The sequence below is a fragment of the Diceros bicornis genome, chromosome 3, assembly GCF_020826845.1.
Source record: "Diceros bicornis minor isolate mBicDic1 chromosome 3, mDicBic1.mat.cur, whole genome shotgun sequence".
In the NCBI taxonomy this organism is placed as follows: Eukaryota; Metazoa; Chordata; class Mammalia; order Perissodactyla; family Rhinocerotidae; genus Diceros; species Diceros bicornis.
The window spans coordinates 95438108-95464237 of NC_080742.1; the positions used below are offsets into that span (position 1 = coordinate 95438108).

Genomic DNA, 26130 nt, shown 5'->3' on the forward strand with positions numbered 1-26130 from the left:
CGCAACGCATTCAACTGGCTACTGATAAAATCAGAGCAAGCTTTTAGTATAGAACTCAAGACTTCGACAACCTAACCTACTCCGAGTTTCTTCACCTCTCGCTCTTTCTAAATTATCTGTGCTGCTGCCACCTCGGGCTTCCTGCCGTGTAGTGAATAAGCTGTACTCTCCCACTTCCACATTCAGCTCATGTTTTCCCTCTCCCAGGAGTGCCCTTCCCTGTCAACCAAATTCTATCTATTTTTCACTGCTCAGTTTATAACCTTTCGGTGAAAGCTTCCTTCATCCATTTCTTGCATTCAACAAATATGTATTGAGCACCTGTTATCTAGGCACTGTTTTTTTATTTTTATTTATTTATGTTTTTGTGAGGAAGATCAGCCCTGAGCTAACATCCATGCTAATCCTCCTCTTTTTGCTGAGGAAGACCAGCTCTGAGCTAACATCTATTGTATCTAGGCACTGTTTTTAGTACTTGAGATATGTCAGTGTACAAAATAGAGATCTTTGCTCTAGTTGAGTTTATGTTACACCAAAAGCAGTTTTCTTCCCTTACTGCACATTTGCACAGCCCTTTCCTAGACTAGCACAATATTCCATTCCGGCTAGAGTTTGTTCAGTCACAAATGTCTGAGTAGCCTCCATGAGTAAGGTCTACAGAGGGGTACAAGGTTAAATCAGAGATCTTGCTCTTGGGCTTACAGGCTATTAAGGGAATCTAATATAAGTTGGAAAATTATCTTAGGTGAAGTTAAAGGGCCATGAGAATTCAGAGAACAATTACATTTAGTTGTGGGACTTTGGGGAAGGGTTTATGAGAGGTGACTTTTGAATTGGACCTTTAAGGATGGGAAGAAGGACATTCTAAATGGAGTGACGTAACCAAAATAGACATTATGGGGCATGTACAAACACCAATTCATTCGATTTGGCTGGAGGGTGGGGTGTGAGAAGGGGAGTAGTGGAGGATGAACTGGAAAGAGAGGTTGGGGTCAGGCTAAGGAGTTTGAATTTTATTGAGTTAGTAATGGGGAATTGAGAGTTTTGAGCAAAAGGGTGACCTGATTGCAGTTGTGATTTGGGAATATTAACCTAATAAGAGTTATATCATGCTTTTTTGGGGGTGGAGGAGGTGGAGAGAATATGTTAGAAGGTTTTTGAGTGAGACCAGCAAGAGCCAATGAGGAACTGAATGGCTGCAGCGGGAAGAGAGCAATGGACAAAGAGAGATGGACGTGATTGCCAAGGTAAAGTCGACAGGATGAGGGACCGTGCCTTAATTGTATCCAGACGCCACAGCTCCCAGCACAGGTGCTCACCACACATTTGTTGAATGAACAGCTATGATGGGTATTCACAGAATAGGAAGCTCGGTGTTTGAACTAGGGAAGGCTTCGTGGAGGAAGGGGGACTTGGTCATACTTCTGTTCTATCTCTACTAATACTTCCCCTCCTAATGCTTTATAATTCTGGGTGGGTCCACTTCCTAATCTAATTTAAAATTACATGCCTGGATGATAGAGTAAGGGGAGACACAGGAATTCTTTCTCTGAGCTGCCCCTATTCCTTGGCTAAGGATGTTGTCGTGGGGACACCAGCACTTGAGTATCTTGACCCCACTTTGAGTGACCCCAGGTGTTTTTAGTGGCCCTCAACCTCTGACAACCCCACTTTCTGCTGCAGAGGCTGCTGACTGGCTGTTTCAGAGTGACCTGCACTTGGTGGAGTCATCCCTCTTCCTCCAGGGTCCGCGCCTCCGCTTTGGAAATCCAGTGTTGTCAGTTCACCCAGAGATCTTCAGGCCTGGAGATCTGACCCAAAAAAGAGCAAGCTCACAAGAGACAGATTAATTGTTAAGGATGCAGGCAATTTTAATCTATATTAGAACTACACCTGGCCTGATATGCAGGCTGGTCTGCTCAGCAAACCACATTATGGCATAAAGTTGTGTTTTTTTTCAATATATTTATAAAATCAGAGCATGGGAATGGGAGGCAGCTGTGGGAGCCTGATAAACAGGGCATTAGTTCTCACCGCGTGATCACCAGGCCGGTAGAATCAGCATCAGCTGGGAACTAGTTAGAAATTCAAATTCTGGTCACCCCACCCCTTTCAGCCTCAGACCTAGAAACTCGGAGACTGGCGCCCAGCAATGTGTAGTTCAACAAGCACTCCAGGTGCGCATGATGCACACTAAGGTTTGAGTACCACGGAGTTACTGACCCTTTTTTCTAAAAAACTAAGACCAGCTGTTAAAAATTAGAGCACTTGTCCCTGAACAGAACTTGTTAACTACTAACATTTCTTTCCTCTCCAATCCATTTTCCAGACTCTTTCTGTTTGCACTGGGCATTAACTCTTATTTTATAAGATGATAATTTACCAGTATTTTATAATCCTTAACAGATTGGTCTGACTTACCCCTGATGAGATCCTAGGGATGCTCTTAATGTCTTCAGCAAACATTTGCAAATTGTCTGTTAGGTTGGGTTACTTCAACAAGAATTTCCACAAGGAACAATGCCATATATTGATTTGATTTCTTGTTACCTTAAAGTAACATTTCCTAACCTAGCTGCAAATTCTAGGGGTGCACCATGCTTGGAGAAGGTATTAGTGTCTTTATGTTCTTACTATGTTAATTGACCACTTTCTTGCTTGGATCAAATATATGGGCAAATAATTTCCTCCCCTCCTCCCTCAAAAGAGAAAATACTAAAAAAAAAAAAAACAAAATATACACACAAAGAAACAAAACTGCAAAGTAATTTCTGGTGGGAAGAGTTTGTGGGCTTATTGGACAAAGACTATAAGATGAACGGGAAATGCAGAAAAGATAGAAAATAAAACTTAAACTGCATACAGTATATTTTACTTTATAATCAGTGATTAACGCTGGTTTTCCAGAGTAAGTCTCTTGGGTTACAGATCAGGAAAATGGGTCCTAGATTGAGTCGTTTACTGAAGATGCCTCAGGGCCTGAATCAGGGATGGGTTTCCTCTTGCTGCAGCCTGGAGCCAAAGCTGCAGAGGATCCCCAGTTGGTGGCTGATGGGCAAGTGAAGACTGTGTGTGGTGAAGAGGGCTTCGTAGTGCTCTGCAAAGGATGCCTGAGCAGGGTATCTGCTCGGGAGGTAGCCCCCAGGGAAGGAGGAGGAGACCCGGGATCCCAAAGGCCGTTGGAAGAGGGAGGGCTTTTTTTTTTTTTTTTTAAATGAAATACATTTTTCCTGAGGTCTTTCTATTAGTTCTGGAAAACTGATAAAAGAGTTTTAAAACCTGTATCTATCCTCCCCCGCCCCCTTGGCTTCTCCCGGGCGTAATGTATACCCAAACTAACAGTCACTTTGGGTCCATTAGAGGTGTTAAAACGGTAAATCTAAATACACTTGCGATTACCCGGCAGTGACTGCCCTTCTTCCCCCACACAGGGGGAAACTCCCACAAAGTTTCGAAATTTCCTGCGCCTTTCCTTCATTAGCTCCCTGGCCTGATTCCTGCGTGTGGGACGCTGGGGTCCCTCGGCCCCAGCACCCTGGAGAGGGGTTAGGGGCCTGGGCCGGGCCCCACAAGCTGCCCCTGCTTGTGGCCCGCCCCCGCCCGACACCCGCCCGAGGGTCGCCTCCGCCCGACGGGAGCCCGGCTGGAGGGTCCCGCGGCGCGTTCTCCGCCGGCGTCGACCCCCGCGGCCCAGGCGAGGGTGGGCGGCCGGCCTCCCCCGGGGGACCCCGCGGCCGCCAGGGCGTGCGGGCGGGCGTGGCGGGCCGCGGGCCGCGGGCGTGCGGTCCTTCGGGCTGCAGGGGGCGCTGTGCGCGCCCTCGGGCCCGGCCGCGAGCGCAGCTCTTGTTTAAAGGGCCGGCGGGGCACGTGGCTCGGACGCAGCTCGCGGCCGCCCGGCAGGAGCTCCGAGGCTGGGCGGCTCCGCTCCGCCTCTGCCCCCGCCAGCGCGCCGCGCCAGGCCCGACAGGCCGGCCCGAGGAGAGCAGCCGGGAGGGACGCGGGCAGCCATGGCCGAAGCGGCGCCCGCCCCGGTAAGCGCCCCGGCGCGGACGCCCAGACGGGCCGAGCCGCCGCCGCCGCGCGGGCCCGCCAAGCTCTCTGCCCGGCCCCGTGGAGCGGCCCCTGGCGCGGCCTCCTCGCCCGCCGCCCGCGCTCCGGCCCGCGCCCGCCGCGTCGGGCCCTCGCGGGCCGCCCTCGTCCGGCGCCCGGGCCGGCTTTCAGGCCGACTGCCCGGGCGGCCCAAACGCCAGGCCGGGCTGCGGGCGCGGCGGGCGGCCCGACGTCGGGATCAGGCCGGGCTTTCTAGTGACGCTTGAGATGACAGGCCTTGCATTTGAACAGAGTGGCTGCCCCCCTCCCCCAACCCCGTGCATTGTCTCCTGGGAGGTCCAGCGGCCCCAGAGGCAGGCGAGGAGGGCAGGGGCGCCAGCTCCATGCGGGTCTGACAACTGAAGTCTGGGGCTCAGACAAGGGACCGGCCCAAGGCCACTCACCTACCCAGGCCAGAGCCTGACCCCCAGCCAGGACTTTGGAATCACACCCCCTTTAAGGGACCCAATATTCTGCTTTTATTTAAGAGAAAGGTGTTGAATGCTGTTTACCAGAGGGGTTGTAGGTGTTTTTTTTTTTTTTCCATTTTTTAAGATTAGCAGATTTTAGAATATTGGCTGATAATGTGCAGTTTCTCCAGTCGGAGAAAATCATCCTTGGGCCATTTTTGACACACTAGAAAAACACTTGTAAAGAGCTCAATAAATGGTATCTGCTATTATTAATACATCTCAATGGAGTTTTTGAAACCTTGATTTTTCTGGATGCTTTTTAAGGAGGAATTTCTTCTCTGTTCCCTTTAATTAGTGAGTTTGGTGTGTGCTTTTTTAGGGTCGCCGGAGTGCAAGGGAGGGAAAGGGGGTGGGAGTTCTTTGGGTCTATGGACCTGTTCCCTGGGGGGAGCCCCCAGAAGGCCTGTCTGTGACTGTACAGGTGACATCATCAGCTCCCACGGAGCCCAGGACCGCTCCCCCAGCACTGTCCCACCATCCCTATCCACCCGCTCCTTTTCCTCTGCCCTCTTGCGGCACCTGAGATCCCAAGAAACGCCCCATACAGGACAGATTTGCACTCAACTTTTGTTAGCCCATGGTATCACACTGTTATTTATTATGACTATTTTTGTACAGAATTTTTCTCCTGGAGAAGGAAGAACCACATAATTTTTTCTGCATCCCTTCTGTACCTTTCCTAAGACAGGTGTTCAGTAATTGTTATTGAATGAATGTGTTGTTTAATTGGTTAGTCACTCATTCATTGAACAGGTGTTTACTGAGCGTCTGCTCTGAGTGAGACACTCTTTTAGAAGCTGGGAATACAACAGCCAATAACACAAAGCCTCATGGAGCTTATATTCTTGTGGGGAAACAGACCGTAACACAGGCAGACACAGAATGATCATAGATTATTAGCGTATTTAGATGTGTCTGTCAGTGAAGGTCTCCGGGAGGCGATGTGTAAGCTGGAGGCTTATATGTGAGGGAGCCAGGAGTGGTGTGGGAAGAGCTAAGGCACAGATAGAGGAGAGCCGGGTGTATCCTAGACATCCGGGCAGGTCAGGGTGGCTGGAGTGGAGCAGACACCCGGGAGGATATAAGGTCAGGGAGGTAGGCTGGGATATGAAAAGAAGTTTAGATTTTATTCCAGGTACACTTGGAAGCTAGTGAAGAGTTTTAAGCAGGGGACTAAAATGATCTAGTCTGTGTCTTTAAAAGAGTATTGAGCGCCCTCTGGGAAGTGTATGATGGGGGAGAAGGGTGACGCGGGGAAGTCAGCGGGGCAGAATTGCAGTGGCTCAGGCGGAAGGAAATTGGGGCTTGGCCTGGGAAGGAGAAAAGCCGGATTTGAGATACTCTGAGAAGTCAGATGGATGGGGCTTGGTGATTTGACCATGAGGGTGAGCAAAATGGAGGGTGAGATGTCAGTGCGTCTTTCCACAAGGCTTTTAGCAAGAGCAACTGGGACGGAGGCCTTGGCACATGCTCAGAGATGGCTTGTCCATCGGGCATCTAGGAGCTGAGGCACTCCAGAAGCTCTTTTCCAAGGCGCTGAAGGACAGTGTAATGAAAGAGGTGGAGAAAAAAGGCCTTATGAAGCATTTCATCCTGCATCCATGAGCAGAACCATCACCATCATCACATCCTCCTCGTTGTCATCTTAGCTCACATTTATTGAGTATTGACCACGTGCTGGACAGTGTGTTAAGTGCTTCTTACAAAGATTGTGTCATCAATTCTCACAGTCCTATCATGTAGGTGCTGTTATTAGCTCCATTTTCTAGATGTGGAAGTGAAGTTGAAAGATGTTTATAAAACCTTGCCCAGAGTCAGCCAGCTTGTGAGTGACAGAGTTGCTAGTTGCACCCAGGCCGTCTGACTGCAGAGCTCATGTTCCTCTGTGTTTCAAAGCCTGTCCCTTCCTTCTCAGAGGAGACTGAGAACCAGGAAGGGAAGTCACCTGAGACTGCAGACACTTTCTCTCCCTGGCTGTGTTTTTCCTCCTGTTTCCCACATGCTAACACCTTGGTCTAGGCAGTCTCTCCTGTCCCTGAGGCTGGACTCCTAACTGATGTCCCTGCCTCCCCATCTGTCCCACGGCTACCTGACTGGCCTTCAGGATGCTGGATGAGGCTTTACCTGGGCAGGTGCCATTCTGAGGTTTCTTTTTAAGGTGCACGTTTTGTTTGTATAATTCTGATATCATTTCTCCTCTGATACCAGGCTCCAGAGAGGGACAGGCAAACAGGAGATGAAAGGCCTTCGACACCTTCTCCGTCACCCCAGCCCACTGCTGAGAAGAACTCATACCTCTACTCCACGGAGATCACACTGTGGACAGTGGTGGCCGCCATCCAGGCCTTGGAAAAGAAGGTGGATTCCTGCCTGGCCCGCTTGCTGACTCTGGAGGGACGGACAGGGACAGCCGAGAAGAAGCTGGCCGACTGTGAGAAGACGGCCGTGGAGTTCGGGAACCAGCTGGAGGGCAAGTGGGCCATCCTGGGGACCCTGCTGCAGGAGTACGGGCTGTTGCAGAGGCGGCTGGAGAACATGGAGAACCTGCTGAGAAACAGGAACTTCTGGATCCTGCGGCTGCCTCCCAGCAGCAAGGGGGAAGCCCCCAAGGTAACTGTGGGGTACCCAGAGTGGGACAGCCTGAGGGGCTGTGCCTGTGTGTGGGTGAGCATGTGTGACACTGTGGTTCCAGGTGCCCGTGACGTTTGATGACGTGGCTGTATATTTTTCCGAGCCGGAGTGGGGAAGGCTGGATGATTGGCAGAAGGAGCTCTACAAGCATGTGATGAGGGGCAACTACGAGATGCTGGTCTCCCTGGGTAAGGCTGCCTAGGTAGGGATCTGCGCCTCTGTCCACAGATTGGCCTCCCGCAGTCTGTGTCTTTGCTTTGGCTTCTGTTCCTCTGGTGTCTCTGCATCTCTGTGGGCAACTAGGTGGCAGGTGTCCAGTCCTGAGCCAGCTCTCTCTTCATTCTCTATGCAGATTATGCCATCTCCAAACCTGACATCCTCACCCGGATGGAGAGGGGAGAAGAGCCTTGTCCTGAAGGCGCGTGGGGCCAGGAGGAAGGGAATGAGAGAGAGGCAGCATGCCCAAAGAGGTTGGGAGCTGGTGAGTAGGGGCATGAAGGGGGAGTGGCTGGGACAAACTGAACCATGGCCCGCTCTCCAGGCTTTGCAGACGTGCTGTGAGGCCAGGAAGGGAGCACATGCCCTTCACCCACAGTGGGGCACGCTCTCTCTGAGGCCTGCCTGGTCAGGGGCCATGCAGGGCTTTTGCTGTAGAGCCGTATGGTTTGTACGTCTATGCGAGGGGCCAGCAGGACTCGCCCCATTTGGCTGTCTGAGGACTCAGGGAGACGGCAGACGTAAAGCTAAGCATTCTATAGTAAGTGGGGACCTATTACTAACAGTAATGCCTGCAGCAGCAGCATTACTGCCACGACTTCCTGGTGGCCCTCCACCTCTGCTCCCTGACTCGAACTGTAGCTGTAAGGCCTGTAATGTACATCCTGGATTCCCGTTGTGGAAATGAGCCCTCTTGGAGGAGTGGCCAGGGAAGGCTTCATGCCCACAGCTCGTGTGCTGTAGGACAGTGGTTCCAAAGTTGACTGCATATCAGAATCTTTTGGGGGGCTTTTTTTTTTTTTAAATAAAATTTTTAAAAAGTAAATGAAAGTAGAATAGTCCAGTGAACCTCCAAATGATCATCACCCAGATTCAACAGTCATCAAGATTTTGCGGCATTTGCTTCATCCATCTCTTTTTTTCCTTTTTCTAGACATAACGATACCATTATCACACCCAACAGATTATCATCTAATACCTAGTCCATGTTGTTTTCCCTGATTGTCTCCAAAATGTTTTCTAGAGGTGTTTGGATCCTAATTCTAATACACCAAAGTCCACATATTGCATTTGCATTATAAAAAGTCTACAAAAAGCTTGTAAAATTCCCCCTCCTTTTTAACAGCTTTATTGAGATTTAATTCACATACCATGCAATTCATGGGTTAAAGTATACAATTCAGTGTTTCACTATATTTACAGAGTTGTGTGACCATCACCACCATCTAATTTTAGAACTTTCTCATCCCACCAAAAAGAAATTCATATCCGTTAGGGGTGACTCCTTGTTTCCCTGTCCCTACTCCCCAGCTTCAGGCAACCACTAATCTCTCTTGTCTCTATGGATTTGCCTATTCTGGATATTTCATATAAATGGAATCATACAGTATGTGACCTTTTGTATCTGTCTTATTTCACTGAGCATGTTTTCAAGGTTCATCCGTGTTGTAGCATGTATTCATACTTCATTCCTTTTCATGGCTAAATAACATTCCATTGTATAGATATACCACATTTTGTTTATCATTCGTCAGTTGATGGACCATCCCCATCTCCCCCCTGTTTTTTTTTTTTTTTTCTTTTTTGTGAGGAAGATCAGCCCTGAGCTAACATCCATGCTAATCCTCCTCTTTTTGCTGAGGAAGACCGGCTCTGAGCTAACATCTATTGCCAGTCCTCCTTCTTTTTTCCCTCAAAGCTCCAGTAGATAGTTGCATGTCATAGTTGCACATCCTTCTAGTTGCTGTATGTGGGACGCCGCCTCAGCATGGCCGGACAAGCAGTGCGTCAGTGTGCACCCGGGATCCGAACCCGGGCCACCAGTAGCGGAGCGCGCGCACTTAACCGCTAAGCCACGGGGCCGGCCCCTCCCATCTTCCCCTTTTAATGTCGTTTATTTGTTGACATTTTAATGTCATTTATCTCATGTCTTTTTAAATGCCATTATTTCCCACGTTCTGGATTTGGTGTCGTTTTAACATATTCCTCTGTTTCCTGTTTCCTGTAAACTGGTAGGTAGGTCTACAGGCTTATTTAGAATCAGATTCCATCTTATTGGCAAGACTGTTTTAGAGGTGATGCTGTGTACTTGCTGCTGCGTTGTATCAGGAGGCATGAGGGTCTAGTTGCCTTTTTTCCTTTTAATTATTGAGGTATAATTGACGTACAACATTATATTAGTTTCAGGTGTACAACATAATGATTTTATATTTGTATATATTGCAAAATGATCACCACAGTAAGTCTAGTTAACATCCATCACCACATATAGTTACAGAATTCTTTTTTCTTGTGATGAGGACTTTTAAGATTTATTCTCTTAGTCACTTTCAAATATGTAATATAGTATTATTAACTATAGTTACTATGCTGTACATTACATCCATCCCCATGACTTATTTATTTTATAACTGGACGTTTGTACCTTTTGACCCCCTTCATCCATTTTGCCCATCCCCCATGCCCGCCTGGCAACCACCAGTCTGTTCTCTGTATCTGTGAGCTTGGTTTTTTTTTTTTTTAGATTGCACATATAAGTGAGATCATGTGGTATTTGTCTTTCTCTGTATGACTTATTTCACTTAGCATAATTCCTTCAAGATCCGTCCATGTTGTCACGAAGGGCAAGATTTTATTCTTTTTTATGGATGAATAATATTCCATTGTATGTGTACACCACATCTTTATCCATTCATCCATCAATGGACACTTAAATTGTTTCCATATCTTTGTTATTGTAAATGCAGGCATACCTCGTTTTATTCACAGATATTGCATTTTTTACAAATTGAAAGTTTGTGGAAACCTGGCATTGAGCAAGTCTATTGGCATCATTTTTCCAACAGCATTTGCTCATTTCGTGTCTCTGTGTCACGTTTTGGTAATTCTTGCCATATTTCAAAATTTTTCATTATTATTTTATTTGTTATGGGGATCTGTGATCAGTGATATATGATGTTACTATTGTCATTGTTTTGGGGTGCCACAAACTGCGCCCATATAAGATGGTGAACTTAATTGATAACTGTTGTGTGTGTTCTGACTGCTCCGCTGACCAGCTGTTCCCCCATCTCTCTCGCTCTCCTCTGACCTCCCTATTCCCTGAGATACAACAATATTGAAATTAGGCCAATTAATAACCTTACAATGGCCTCTAAGTGTTCAAGTGAAAGGAAGAGTCACACGTCTCTCACTTTGATTCAAAAACTAGAAATGATAAGCTTAGTGAGGAAGGCATGTGAAAAGCTGAGAGAGGCTGAAAGCTAGGTCTCTTGCATCAAACACTTAGTCAAGTTGTGAGTGCAAAGGAAAAATTCTTGAAGGAAATTAAAAGAGCTACTCCAGTGAACACACGAATGATAAGAAAGCGAAACAGCCTTATTGCTGATGTGGAGAAAGTTTAGTGTCTGGATAGAAGATCAAACCAGCCACAACATTCCCTTAAGCCAAAGCCTAATCCAGAGCAAGGCCCTAACTCTTCAATTCTATGAAGGCTGAGAGAGGTGAGGAAGCTGCAGAAGAAAAGTTTGAAAGGAGAGTTTGGTTCATGAGATTTAAGGAAAAAAGCCTCTCCATAATATAAAAATGCAAGATGAAGCAGCAAATGCTGATGTAGAAGCGACAGCAAGTTATCCAGAAGATCTCGCTAAGGTAATTAATGAAGGTGGCTACACTAAACAACAGATTTTCAGTATAGATGAAACAGCCTTATATTGGAAGAAGATGCCATCTAGGACTTTCATGACTAGAGAGGATAAGTCAATGCCTGGTTTCAAAGCTTCAAAGTACAGGCTGACTTTCTTGTTAGGGGCTACTGCAGCTGGTGATTTTAAATTGAAGCCAATCTGAAAATCCTAGGGCCGTTAAGAATTATGCTAAATCTATTCTGTCTGTGCTCTATAAATGGAACAACAAAGCCTGGATGACCACATCAGTTTACAACATGGTTTAGTGAGTATTTTAAGCCCACTGTTGAGAGCTACTGCTCAGAAAAAATGATTCCTTTCAAAATATTACTGCTCATTGACAATGCACCTGGTCACCCAAGAGCTCTGATGGAGATTTACAACGAGATTAATGTTTTCATGCCTGCTAACACAACATCCATTCTGCAGGCTACGAATCAAGAAGTAATTTTTACTTTCAAGTCTTATTATTTAAGGAATACTTTTCTTATGGCTATAGCTGCCATAGATAGTGATTCCTCTGATGGATCTGGGCAAAGTAAATTGAAAACTTTCTGGAAAGGATTCACCATTCCAGATGCCATTAAGAACGTTTGTGATTCATGGAAAGAGGTCAAAAGATCAACATTAGCCGGAGTTTGGAAGAAGTTGATTCCAACCCTTATGGATGACTTTGAGGGGCTCAAGGCTTCAGTGGAGGAAGTAACTGCAGATGTGGTGGAAACAGCAAGAAAACTAGAATTACAAGTGGAGCCTGAAGATATGACTGAATTGCTGCAATCTCATGATAAAACTTGAACAAATGAGGAGTTACTTCTTATGGATGAGAAGAGAAAGTGGTTTCTTGAGATGGAATCTACTCCTGGTGAAGATGCTGTGAAGACTGTTGAAATGACAACAAAGGATTTAGAGTGTTACATAAACTTAGTTGATAAAGCAGCAGCAGGGTGTGAGAGGATTCACTCCAATTCTGAAGGAAGTTCTACTGTGGGTAAAATGCTGTCTAATAGCGTCACATGCCACAGAGAAATCGTTCATGAAAGGGAGAATCAATCAATGTGGCAGACTTCATTGCTGTCTTAATAAGAAATTGCCACAGACTCCCCAGCCTTCAGCAACCACCAGCCTGATCAGTAAGCAGCCATCAACATCTAGGCAAGACCCTCCATCAGCAAAAAGATTATGATTCGCTGAAGGCTCAGGTGATGGTTAGCATTTTTTAACAGTAAAGTATGTTTTTTTGTGAGGAGGATTCGCCCTGAGCTAACATCCGATGCCAATCCTCCTCTTTTTGCTGAGGAAGACTGGCCCTGGGCTAACATCCATGCCCATCCTCCTCTACTTTTTATGTGAGTCGTTGCCACAGCATGGCTTGACAAGCGGTGCATCGGTCTGCACCTGGGCCCCGAAGCAGAGTACACAAACACAACCGCCACGCCACCAGGCTGGCCCCCAGCGATAAAGTATTTTTTAATTAAGATATGTACATTATTTTTTTGTACGTAATGCTATTGCACACTCAGTAGACTACAGTATAGTGTAAACATAACTCTTATATGCACTGGGAAACCAAAATTATGTGCCTCGCTTTATTGCGACACTCACTTTCTTGTGACACTTGCTTCATTGCGGTGGTCTGGAACCGAACCCGCGCTGTCCCCGAGGTAAGCCCGTAATGCTGCAGTGAACATGGGGGTGTGTATATCTTTCCGAGTTAGTTTTCATTTTCTTAGGATAAATACCCAGAAGTGGAATTGTTGGATCGTATAGTATTTCTGTTTTTATTTTTTGAGGGGCACCTCTAAACTGTTTTCCGTAGTGGCTGCACCAGTTTACATTCCCACCAGCAGTACACAAGGGTTCCCTTTTCTCCATATCCTCACCAACCCTTATTTCCTGTCTTTTTGATAATAGCCATTCTGACAGGCATGAAGTGATATCTCATGGTTTTGACTTGCATTTCCCTGATGATTGGTGATGTGGAGCGTCTTTTCATGTACCTGTTGGCCATCTGTATGTCTTTGGAAAAAGGTCTATTCAGATCTTGTGCCCATTTTTTAATTGAATTGTTTATTTTTTTGCTGTTGATTTGTACGATTTCTTTGTATATCTTGGATATTAACCCATATCAAATATATGATTTGCAAATATTTTCTCCCATTCAATAGGTTGCCTTTACATTTTGTTGATGGTTTCCTTTGCCATGCAGAAGCTTTTTAGTTTGATATAGTCCCACTTATTTTTTCTTTTGTTCCCTTTGCTTTTGTCAAATCCAAAAAATCATCACCAAGACCAATGTCAATGAGCTTTTTTCCTGTGTTTTCTTCTAGGAGTTTTATGGTTTCAGATCTTACCTGATTGTCTTTCTTTTTGTGATCATCAGCCTTACCCTTCTATTAAAAAGTTTCCCATCAACTTTTCACATAATGATTTTAATAGCCATTGAAGATTGTTGCCTGGATTTGTTATTTCATTAGAGGTTGCAAAATGGTGAAATTCTGTTATTACTTCTGCACTTAATAGCTGAAATTCTTTTATAAAGAATAATTTCCCTAATCAGCTCTTAGTTACCCTGAAATACAGTTTGTACGGAAAAGGCAAGATAGATGCTTAATTCTTCCCCTCATCAGTTTTCAGAAGGAAGATTTACTGCCTTAGAAGCCTCCAGAGGTGACCACTGCTTGGGCTTTTCTCTTTTTGGATTATTATTATGACTTCATAGATTGTTGAATATTCTATACCTGCAGTTCTTTGCAGCCTTTATTTTCAAGCTTAAATGGTCCCATCTTTAGCTTGTCGGAGCCCCTGCAAGTTGGCCCATAGCTCATTTTGATGTGACTTCGGTGGGGTTCAAATACCATAAGATGTTCTGGGTTCTCTTGTGGGTTTCCTGGCCAAGACCTGGAGTAAGAGTTTCTCCAAGGAATTTCGATTCCTTTCAGTGAGGAATAGTGTTTAGATAGCGCAATATAAGTGCCAGTAGTTGCTATTTTTTGGCATTACTTCTAGGCCTTTTCAGACAATATGTATTTTTGAAAAGAAGAAAATCATGAGTTCATAGTGATATTTCTAATTCCAATTTAGTGTACTTTGATTTTACACTTGTATGTCACTTGGAAATCTTAAATTCCTAAGTATATTAGCATAATTTTTTGCGTTATCTTATATTCAAACCCTAGTATTTCATTATCCATTTCAAATAGTGAATTTCAAATTAACGAAGCCAATATTACTACTAACAATTATGCTTTTGATTGAAATCTGGGATTTCTTTGCAGCTCTTTTGTGCTCTGAGTGCGTTCCATTCAGGACTTATAGACAAAATAATGCTTTTTAAAGTCACTTGAGATAATTATTTTCTTTATGTGGTTATGTCAGCAACTTGATATGCAGTTAGGTTTATTTGTTTCTGTTTATTTTTAGATTTTTAGAGATGGCTCTTTTCACTTTTTGATTTAAGTTTTTGAATATGTAAGACATGTTATGTTTGCAAAGTCAAAATGATTTAACAGGATACATTCAGGGAAGTCTTATTTCCATTCTTGTCCCCTCCCTCTCCCTATAGATAACCATTTTTATTAGTTTCTTAATTTCTGATGTTTCCTTTTGAAAATATCAATGACACATAGATACCCTTGTATTCTCCCATCCCTGTATTCTGTAGTTTGTCCTGGGGATCACTTCGTATCGGTGTGCGGGGATCTTCCTCATTTCTTTTATGGGTGTGGAATGTTCCATGGTGTGATATACAATAGCTTATTGAACCGGTCCCCATGGATGGACATTTGGGGTATTTTCAGTATTTTGCTGATATAAATAATGCTGTAGGGCCGGCCCGGTGGCTTAGCGGTTAAGTGCGCGCGCTCCGCTACTGGCGGCCTGGGTTCGGATCCTGGGCGCGCACCGACGCACCGCTTCTCTGGCCATGCTGAGGCCGCATCCCACATACAGCAACTAGAAGGATGTGCAACTATGACGTACAAGTATCTACTGGGGCTTTGGGGGGAAAAAAAAAGGAGGAGGATTGGCAATAGATGTTAGCTCAGAGCCGGTCTTCCTCAGCAAAAAGAGGAGGATTAGCGTGGATGTTAGCTCAGGGCTGATCTACCTCACACACACACACACACAAAATAACGCTGTAGGGAATACTTTGTGCATAAGTCAGTTCATGTTTTTGCCAGTGTATGTTTCGGGTAGAGTCTTAGAAGCTGGACTACTGGGTCAAAGGTAAATAAATGTGTAATTTTTCAAGAATTTGTCACCAAATTCTCCTCCATAGGGATTGTATCATTTGCATTCCCATCAGCATTGTGAAAGAGGGCCTCTTTCCCCATGGCCTTGCCACAGAGAATGTGGTCAGACTTGTAGGATTTTTGTCTGCCTAATAAGTAAGAAGATGTATTTCAGTATAGGTTTTTTTTTTAATAACAGCTTTATTAGATATAATTCACACATCATACAATTCATTCATTTAAGGTGTACAATTCAGTGGTTTCTAGCATATTCATAGATATGTGCAACCAATACCATAGTCAATTTTATAACATTTTCACCACCTCAAAAGCAAGCCCTGTACACTTCAGCTCACCCCCAGCCCCTGCCCAGCTCCCCCACCCTAAGCAACAACAAATATACTTTCTGACTGTAGATTTGCCTATTCTGGACATTTCATATCAGTGGAATCATATAATATGTGGTCTTTTGTGCCTGACTTCGTTCACTTAGCATAATGTTTTCAAGGTTCATCCGTGTAGTACTGTATATCAGCACTTCATTTCTTTCTTTTTTTTTCTTATTGTGGTTAAATACACATAACATAAAATTTACCGTAATTAACCATTTTTCAGTGTACACTTCAGTGGTATTAAATACATTCATAATATTATGCGGCCACCACCATCCAGCTCCATGACTCTTTTCATCTTGTAAGACTGAAACTCTACCCATTAAACAATAACCCCCCCCATTCTGCTCCTTTCCCTGGCCCCTGGCAACCACAATTCTTTCTATATGATTTTGACTATTCTAAGTACCTCATTTAAGTGGAATCATACAGTATTCGTCTGTTGTTGTTTTTTGCTAACAAAGATTTGCCCTGAGATGACATCTGTTACCGATCTTCCTCTATCTTGTATGTGAGCCACCGCCACAGCATGGCTGCTGACGAGTGGTGTAGGTCCATGCCCAGGAACCGAACCCGGGCTGCCAGAGCGGAGCGCACTGAACTTAATCACTAGGTCACTGGGGCTGGTCCGCGGTATTGGTCTTTTTGTGGCTGGCTTATTTCATTTAGCGTAATGTCCTCAGATTTCATCTATGTTCTAGCATATGTCAGAATTTCCTTCCTTTTTAAGGCTGAAAAATATTCAATTGTATGTATATACCACATATTGCTTGTCCATTCATTTGTCGATGGACACTTGAATTGCTTCTGTATTTTCGCTGTTGCAAATAATGCTGCTGTGATCATGGATGTACAAATATCTCTTCGAGACTCTACCTTCAATTTTTTTAGGTATATACCCGTAAGTGGAATTGCTGGATCGTATGGTAATTCCATTTCTAATTTTTTGAGGAACCACCATATTGTTTTCCACAGTGACTATACCATTTTCATTCCTACCATCAGTGCATAGATTCCAGTTTTTCCACATCTCTGTCAATACTTGTTATTTTCTGGGTTTTTTTTTTTAATAGTAGTCGTCCTAATAGTTGTGAGGTTGGTATCTCCTGGTGGTTTTGATTTGCATTTCCCTGATGATTAGTGATGTTGAGCATCTTTTCATGTGCTTATTGGCCATTTGTATGTCTTCGTTGGAGAAATGTCTGTTCAAATCCTTTGCCCATTTTTTTTTTTTTTTTTTTTTTTTTTTTTTTTTTCTGAGGAGATCAGCCCTGAGCTAACATCCACCAATCCTCCTCTTTTTTTTGCTGAGGAAGACGGCCCTGGGCTAACATCGGTGCCCATCTTCCTCCACTTTATATGGGACGCCGCCACAGCATGGCTTACCAAGCAGTGCGTCGGTGCGCGCCCGGGATCCGAACCAGCGAACCCCGGGCCGCCGCAGCGGAGCGCGCGCACTTAACCGCTTGCGCCACCGGGCCGGCCCCCCTTTGCCCATTTTTTAATCAAGTTTTTTTGTAGTTGTTGAGTGTTAGGAGTTTTCCCTATATTCTGGATATTAATCCCTTATCAGATACATGATTTGCAAATATTTCTCCCATTCTGTGGGTTGCCTTTTAACTCTGCTGATAGTGTTGTTTGATGCACAAATTTAAAAATTTTTTATTAAGTTCAGTTTGTCTATTTTTTCTTTTGTGGCCTGTGCCTTTGGTGACATATCCATGAATTCATTGCCAAATCCAATGTTGTGAAGCTTTTGTCCTATGTTTTCTTCTAAGGGTTTTATATTTTAGGTCTTAGATTTAGGTCTTTGATCCATTTTGAGTTAATTTTTGTATATGGTGTTAGATAAGGTCCAACTTCATTCTTTTGCATGTGGATATCTAGTTTTTCTAGCAACATTTGTTGAAAAGACTGTCCTTTCCCCATTGGGTAGTCTTGGCACCCTTCCCAAATACCATTTAACCATTTTTGTGAGGGTTTATTTCTTGCTTCTCTATTCTATTTATGCCAGTACCACACTGTTTTGATTACTGTTGTTTTGTAGTAAGTTTTGAAATTTGTTTTGTAGTAAGTTTTGAAATCAGGAATTCCTCCAAATTTCTTCTTTATTTTCAAGATTGTTTTGGCTATTTAGAGTCACTTGAAATTCCATATGAATTTTAAGATGGGTTTTTTTTCTATTTCTAAAAAATGTCAAGGGGATTTTGATAGGGATTGCATTGACTCTGTAGATCGCTTTGGGTAATATGGACATCTTACCAATATTAAGTCTTCCAATCCACGAACGTGGAATATGTTTCCATTTATTTATGTCTTCTTTAATTTCTTTCAGCAATGTTTTATAGTTTTCATTGTGAAAGTCTTTCACCTCCTTGGTTAAGTTATTCCTAATTATTTTATTCTTTTTGATACCATTGTAAATGGAATTGTTTTTGTAATTTCCTTTTCAAATTGTTCATCATTAGTGTATAGAAATCCAACTGATTTTTTATGTTGACTTTTATCCTGCTAATTTGCTGAATTCATTTATTAGTTCTAACAGTTTTTTGCAGAATCTTTAGTGTTTTCTACATATATGATCATAATGTCTACGAACAGAAATAATTTTACTTCTTTCCAATTTGGATGCCTTTTGTTTCTTTTTCTTGCCTAATTGCTCTGGCTAGAACTTCCAGTACTTTTTTGACTAGAAGTGGTAAAAGCAGACATCCTTGCCTCATTCCTAATTTTAGAGGAAAAGCTTTCAGTCTTTTACTGTTGAGTATGATGTTCACTGTGGGTGTTTCATATATGGCTTTTATTATATTGAGGTAGTTTCGTACTGTTCTTAGTTTGTTGAGTGGTTTTATCATGAAAGGGTGTTGAATTTTGTCACATACTTTTTCTGCATCAATTGAGATGATCGTGTGGGTTTTTTTCCTCCATTCTGTTAATGTGGTGTATTCCGTTGATCTAGTTTCATATAGTGAACCACCCTTGCATTCCAGGAATAAACTCCATTTGGTCTTGGTGTTTAATCCTTTTAATATGCTGCTGAATTCAGTTTGCTAGTATTTTATTGAGGATTTTTGCATCAATGTTCATAAGGGATATTGGTCTGTAGTTTTCTTGTAGTGTCTGTCTGGCTTTGGTAACAGTTTTAATGAGACCTCTCTTATTGTGAGTGTGCTTGAGTATCTTTTTATTTGTTTATGGGCCATTTTAATTTTTTTTTTTTTGAGGAAGATTAGTCCTGAGCTAACATCTGTTGCCAGTCTTCCTCTTTTTGCTGAGGAAGATTAGCCCTGGGCTAACATCCGTGCCCGTCTTCCTCGACTTTATATGTGGGATGCCTGCCACAGCATGGCTTGATGAGCGGTGCGTATGTCCACACCTGGGATCCAAACCTGTGAACCCTGGGCCGCCAAAGCGGAGTACACAAACTTAACCACTACGTCACCAGCCCAACCCCCATTTTAATTTTTTATTCTGTGAATATTTGTTCATCTCTTTTGCCCTAGGAAGCTTTTTGAAAATGCATACTTCCTAGGCCCAGCAGAACTACTGATGAGAATCTTGGGGGTGCCCCCCAGGGGATTCTGACACACCAGCCTGGTGGAAGACTTGGGATTGGGAGCCACTGTTGTAGTGTTCTGAGCCAGGAGTCCCTAAAAAGCCAGATCCTTGGCCCTGCTGTGTCATGACCTGTCTGGTACTGTCAGATCAGTTACCGTGCTGTACTGTTTCCTTCTCTCAGGCATGGTGGCTTTGGCCTAGGGTCTAGTCCCTAGATGATCAGTGAAGTCTGCCTTATTATCATACTCTGTGCTTGACCTGATGCCCAGGTCCCAGTGACTGCATTTAGCAATTCCCCAGAGGCTCCTGTCCTCAGTGTCACTGATTTGCATTCTCCAGGCCTCCCTCCACATCCAGAGCACATCCCCAGTCCAATCAGCCGTGCCCAGGAGGAGCAAAAAGAAGGGCGGGCCCCTGACCACCAAGGAGACTCAGAAACAAGAGTAATTCCACCTGGAACAAGCACTGGTGAGTGAGAGCAGCTGGGCAGCAGTGTGACCGGTGCCCCAGCAGCAGTATCAGGCAAGCGGTGCTGAGAATAAGTGCTGCACCTCAAGGGTGGGAGAGATGGCTGGGGACGGGGTGGGGCTGGGCTGAGCTGGACAGGCTTCCTGGAAAAGGGGCCCCTGAGACAGGCCGTAGAGGAAGGGTAGATTTTGCTGGGAACATGGGACATTTTCAGCAGGATTAAACAGCCTGAGCACAGCTGTGGCTCCCGCAGGCATGGTGGGGGCTGGGCACTCTGGCCTGGCTGCAGTGAGGAGAGGGGCACTTGAGGGCTGCCATTGGGCCTCCCCAGGCTTCTTATGACAGTTACGTTAATGGGGCGATATGTGTCATGTGCCTAGTGCGGTGCTGCACGTGTGTGCCTCAGTAAATGTCCTCTTTCCGAAGGCCCGTGAGGGGCTCTGAGGCTTCAGGCAGCCCTTCCAGTGTTCTCTGTCTACTTCTGTTTAGAGGAGATTCCTGTCCCTCCCTGCACAGAAATGGAGTATAATTCACAGGGCATTTGGCAGATAGTCTGGAGCCTTGTTTTCTGTCTCCAGACTGCGCTTTGCGGGCCTGGCCCCCGCCATGCCTCCTCCTTCCTGCTGGCCTGACTTGCAGTCTCCGGGTTGCTTTCTCTCCAGTTATTTCTGTGGGCTGAATGTGGTTGGAGGTGACACCCCTCTTCCCAGTGGGTCTGTAAGGAGAAGAAGGACCTTCTCACTATCCCTGCTGTCACAGACCTGGCGCTGTGCCCAGGCGCCTCCCCAAACCCTCTGCCATTTTGAGGCCCATCAGCGTGACACTCAGATGCCGAGGGAGGAGTTGTTAGCGCTGGCCTGCGTGGGAACTGGGAGCATGGACTTCACAGCTCTCCTTGCGCCTCTGAATGGAGGCTGCGGGGTGGGCTCCTGCGGTCCTCTGGACAGAAGCCTGGGCCCCCTCTTCTTGTTCCTGGCAGGCGCTTGAGCGTATCCAGGGCCTGCCAGTGGGTGGCTGTGTCACCCTGCAGGAGCCTGGTTTTGGGAAAGGCCCTCACGGGATTCTCTCTCACAGGGCCCCCAGCCAGCACCAGCATTTTGTCCTCAGTTAAACAGGAGGAAGAATCTTCAGACGGGGAGTCACCAACCTCCCCTCCCAGGGACATCCTGCCCGGCGTGGGGCCAGGTGAGTGAAGGGAGGAGGCCTCGTGGCCACAGCAGAGCCTCAGGAGCTCAAGGGCCCTTTGGGAGTGGGGTAAGGGTTGGCGTGAGGGACCTGGTGAGGAGTTTCCTCCTAAGGGGTCCCTCCCTCACCCCCCAGGTAGTATTTCCCTGGGGGCTTTAGGGACCCGGCTCATCTATGGTGCTGGTCTTCCCCCACTGCAGTCTGGCCTGGCTGGAAAGGTGCTGCTTACAAGTGGCACACCACCAGGTTTGTGGTCTGGTGGCAGAAGGGCCTCATGGCAGCCCTGCAAAGTGGCCCAGGCTCAAAGTCTCATGTCTTACAGTTTGTGTGTGGTGGCCTGCGATTCAAATTTAGATCCCCAGCTTAGAGTCCGTGCACTTTCTGTAAACCGGGCTTACACCCTGGTGAGCAGGAAAAAAGAAAGCCATTATTGCCCATTCTGGCCTTGGGGCAGGTTTTCTGTCCCAGTAGAAAGGGATCCAGCTCTCCCTGGTTCCATCCTGGCACCTGCTTCGGTGGGAGGCAGAGGTGAGATTTGGGTCCACCCTGGGGTTGTGGCATGGTGGGGACCAAGCTGCATGTGGGCTTCAAATGAAGAGATCTGGGAGCCTTGGCCATCACGAAGAATAGGGCCTGAGACCTTCACTAATCCCTAAGTTCAGGAATACCACCATGGCCCATTACATACAATAACATTTTACCCCAAAGTTTAGGTGATTCTTATAGACTCTTAATGATCCTGGAGCTGAAGGACTGAATTAAAAACAGTGGGTCGTTTCTAACATAGAATTAAAGTCCAGTCCTGAGTTATCTGTGAGGGTTCCTGGGTAAGCTGCAGTGAGCAGAGAACTCCAAGGCCTTGCCATCAGGTGCTGCCCTGGAGGTTCACCAGGTAAGGGCTCTCCTCCTCCACAGCAGCCTCCCAGCTCATGGTTTAAGTTCAAGCTTCAGCGAGATTAGAAATTACTCTGGTCCTAGACCTTGGAAGTTGCTCGTAAAGGGCCGAAGGTTTTCGTCTTAATATGCAGAGGGCAAGGTTCACTGTCACCCTTTGGGCAGACCGTGTGGTCTAGCAGCTGAGGCCGCGGGTGCTGGGGGAGGTCAGAGGAGAGTGTGGTTGGGGCTAGCTCCGGAGAAGACCAGAGGTGAACAGCAGTTGGAGGACTTGGAAGAAAGCTCAGTGTTCCAGGCTGGGCGTGGTGGCCAGGACCTGCCTTCCCAGTGTTAGGGACCCCTGGGAGCTGCTATGAGACCACAGGTCACTGCGTCAGCCCCTTCTTTCCACTGCTCTGTCTCACTGCTACCTCAGAGTCAAGTGTGACCCACACTGAGGCCCAGCTGGGAAGCTCAGGTCCTCGTGCCTCCTGTCTGTCACTCGAGAGCACGGTGCTGAGCAGGTGGTGGACACTCAGTGTGGATTTGTTACGTGGCTGAGTAGCTCTGAGTGTGGCTAAGTCACCCACCACCTCCAGGCCTGAGGCCTCTTACTTAGTCTGGAGGCGCTCAGGGCCCACAGGGCTTGTAGGTCATCAGAACTCTTGGAGGTCCTGCACGGCCAGTATATCTCAGGGTCCAGGGGCTCTGCCTCTCTCTTAGTCTCCCTTTCATTTTCCCACCCATCTGTCTCCCATGAGTCTGTCCCCTGACCACCAGCTCCCTGGCCCCCGGTTTTGCAGCTTTGTCTCCTCTCTCCTGCTGTCCTTAGCTTAGCCGGCAGAAATGGGCCATCGGAGCCTCTAGGCCACGTGACAACAGACTGGCTGACGTTAGAGGGCAGTGCCCGCTTGGAGGGGCTGAGCCAGCAGGACTCCTGCTCCACGCTGTGAGCACCAGGAGGAGAAAGGACTCAGTGAAGGCAGGAGCCGGGCTGGGCCGTGCCGATGTGGCTAGAGCTGCACCTGGAGGCCAGGGCTGGGTTGGGTGGCGCAAGTGGGGCTGGTGCAGCCCACTTGAAATCAACAGGGATTCCTTTCACCAGGTGGTGGTGTGGTCATCAAGACAGAAGCACAATCTGAGGACGAGATGCTACCCGAGCAGCTCTTTCTGGGGGAGTCCCCGAGCCAGACCCAGTGTAGACTCCCCAGAGGGCCCAGGAGCAGGACTGGGGGCCCCAGCCGGCTTCATGGGGGCGGAGTGCCACGGGTGCGGACAGGGGACCCTCGGTCACCAGGAGCCATGGGAGAGCCGCCCCGCATCCTCCCTCGCCGCCGAGAGCGGACCTTCCCCTGTCCCGACTGTGGGCAGAGCTTCCGCTTGAAGATTAACCTGACCATTCACCAGCGGACCCACGTGGAGGAGGAGCACAGGGAGGCCCGGGGCAGCTCGCCTACCGGGTGGGGCGAAGCCCACTCCACACTGGAGCCGGGGGAGGTGGTGGTGCCCGGCCCTGTCATCCGCTGGCTGCCTGAGGAGCCCCAGGGCCACCGCTCCCTAGCAGGGCGTTCCTTCGTGGGGCGGAGACCAGCTGCCACCAAGGTGTACCACTGCAGCGAGTGCCTGCGCTTCTTCCCGCAGCGGAAGAGCCTGCTGCTGCACCAGCGCCTGCACACGGGCACCGGCCAGGGCTGGCCCGCCTGTCCCTACTGCGGCAAGGCCTTCCGCCGGCCCTCTGACCTCTTCCGTCACCAGCGCATCCACACGGGCGAGCGGCCCTACCAGTGCCCGCAGTGCGGCCGGGCCTTCAACCGGAACCACCACCTGGCTGTCCACATGCAGACTCACGCCCGAGGCCAGGTGGGCCCTCACTTTCCTGCTCCCTCTGGCCGCTCAGGGAGCCCACCTCTGCGCCGGCCCAGCCACTTCGAGGAGGGCTGACTAGGCCGGAGCCTGCGGGGCGCCCCCCTGGCAGGACCACCTCTCCACCTGCGGGGCCTTACCCCTTGTGCCTGACACTGCTTCCTCTTTCTGGGATGGCTTTGGAGAGATTTTTTTTTTCATTCACATGGGAAGCAGCAGCCTTTTTGATGACAGAGTGTATGTGACCAGATGCCTCAATTTCCTCTTTCCTAAATTTGTCACTCTTTGCTGCCTTTTCTACATTCCTGACTTATAAAGGGTCCCTAAGGCTTAGGGGATGCCAAGTTTTAGTGGAGGTCTTTGGCAGGTACCATGAACAATCAGTTGAGGGGACCAGAGACTGTTCCTCTTCCAGTAGGGAGCGATAGAGCCATTGAGGGCCTGAGGTTTTGATTTTGTACAGAGAGGTGCCTGCTGTCAACATGAGAAAGAGCAGGGTGGACGGACAGCCTCAAGAATAGGCACTGGAAATTTGAGTTGTCTACTTTATTTTGAAACTTTTTTTTCTCCTTATGGAGCTTTTCTAGTGCTTTTGTTTTAAGTGTTGTATGTGATTGCAAAGTGGACCAAGAGCTGAGGGGCAGGAATTATTCTGCCACTTCCTTGTGTGTGGCGATGGCAGAGGGGCTGTCCAGACCAGCCTGGGTGTGCATGGGGATGCCTTGGCTGCTGCCCTGGAAACCAGGTGTGTGTTCCTAGGTCCAGACTGGTTCCCAATATTCCTAGTCCTACCCTCAGCAGGTATTCACATCCATGATTGACTCTGGTTATCAGTTGAGAGGGGGAAACTGAAGCCCAGAGTGGATGACACTTCCTCCAAGGTCTCAGTGTTCACTGGAGTGCATGTTCCATGGACGACCTCATACCCCATTCCCCATATGACACCCCGAGGCAGGATGCAGAGCGAGCCTGGCAAGCTCCTCCCGAGAGGAAGATCCTGGTCTGGGTGAGGCTTGTCAGCCAACCTGGACTCTGAGGCTGCCAGGCCTGATTTGTGTAAAGGCGGGGGCTGTCTCCGAGAACATGGGGCTCTGTGGCAGAGTTAGGCCAGGAGATCTGGGTGAATCTTTTAACCACCTCCAGCCTCACATTCCTTGTCTGTCAAAGGAGGTAATGACCCCAATGTTTCGTGTCTCACCTTAGGGTTGTCAGGGTCCTGATAGATTTGGAGGCGACTGGACAAATAGGGAGCCTGGTTTTGTCCTTCCTTTCAAGTTCAGGAACCCCTTTCTCTTCCACACTGATCTCCAGTCCTTCTCCCCCAGTCAGAATCCCTCAGGAAGGACCTTTATTTTCTAGAATGAGTGGAAGGTGCAGAGTGAGGTAACTTTCCCTTTGGGCTACATTCCCCAGGAGCCCTTTGTATTTCAGTGGAACAAATTCTTACCAAAGCAGTGAGGTTCAAAGCATGTAAGTTCAGGCAATAGTTTCAGGCTTCATGGAGAAGTCTGGATGGCAGCTAGCTCCTTGTGCCTCTTAAATCACACCACTGTGGGTGCTGCCTATAGACCAGTCCCCGGTGTGGGTGATTTTGAAGCTGGAGTGATGGGTCCTCGGCTATTCTGATTGTTGTCTTATTTGTCTGGCACTGTGTGAAGTGGACAGCGTTCAGGCCTGCTTCCAGGTGTCTGGGTCCCTGGCTGTGCCACTTCCTGTTGCTCCTGTGACCCTCACACCTCTCCCAAAGTCATGAACAGAGTTGGGGGCAGATGGGAACACTGCCATCATCTCTGGGGGGAGAGGGAGTGTACAAGTCAGTGACAGCTCAGCCAAGCTCCCCTGGGCTAGGGAGGGAGAGGTGCCACCCTTCCCTGCTGTGGGTTCTGCTTGTTTGTCCTGGCACCCCCAGCCCTCACCAGGGGCCCCACAAGTCAGGGCTGGGCTGTCGGCAAGTGCTCAGACAGGATATGGTGCAAGTGTAGCTGCTCAGAGGTTAACCCTCAGCTGCAAGAGCTTCTCTCAGGTGTTTCCTGGGGATGCCTCTGGGCTAAGAGTTCCTAGGCCTGTTTTTCTAATGCTAGATGCCCTGTGTAAGTACAGGCACCCTAATAGAAGTGCAAACCACGAGTAATCGCAAGGCACTGGCGCCCCTCTTTTCTTCTTCCAAAGCATTCGATGTGCCTAGGCCCCCGGCTAGGGCTTGTGGGTTTGCCTGGCACTCAATGGGTGTTCAAAGAACGTTCTTTACACTGAAGTGAGTCCGCGGAGGCTGCGTGGCGCAGGAGCAGAGCGGTGGTCTGGACCTCGGAGGCTGGAGCCCGGTTTGCCGTTAGACTCACTCCCAGCCCTGGGTCTCAGCTTCCTCATTTGTAAAGTAAAGGTGGGGTCCTGGTGTTAAAGGCCCTTAAGAACTGTGACGGCGGCGGTCCCTTGCCCCCATCGGTGCTCAATAAATATTGGACTC

The 26130-nt window shown here is 47.4% G+C and overlaps 1 protein-coding gene across 1 annotated transcript; it reads left to right on the forward strand.

The window, feature by feature from the left end:
- The first annotated feature begins 3904 nt into the window (after window positions 1-3904).
- On the forward strand, window positions 3905-24254 carry ZNF783 (zinc finger protein 783). The gene is made up of 7 exons (XM_058532373.1): window positions 3905-4031; window positions 6771-7172; window positions 7255-7381; window positions 7546-7674; window positions 19617-19745; window positions 20820-20930; window positions 22909-24254. The coding sequence occupies exons 1-7, from the start codon at window positions 4008-4010 to the stop codon at window positions 23742-23744; spliced, it is 1758 nt and encodes a 585-aa protein (XP_058388356.1). The 5' UTR covers window positions 3905-4007; the 3' UTR covers window positions 23745-24254.
- Window positions 24255-26130: the final 1876 nt, after the last annotated feature.

Bases quoted from the DNA above. Each gene is read 5' to 3' on its own strand.
- ZNF783 (XM_058532373.1), top strand. From the start codon at position 4,008: ATGGCCGAAGCGGCGCCCGCCCCG. The intron at 7,173-7,254 runs GTAACTGTGGGG...CTGTGGTTCCAG, and splicing joins GCAAGGGGGAAGCCCCCAAG to GTGCCCGTGACGTTTGATGA. The intron at 20,931-22,908 runs GTGAGTGAAGGG...TCCTTTCACCAG, and splicing joins CCTGCCCGGCGTGGGGCCAG to GTGGTGGTGTGGTCATCAAG.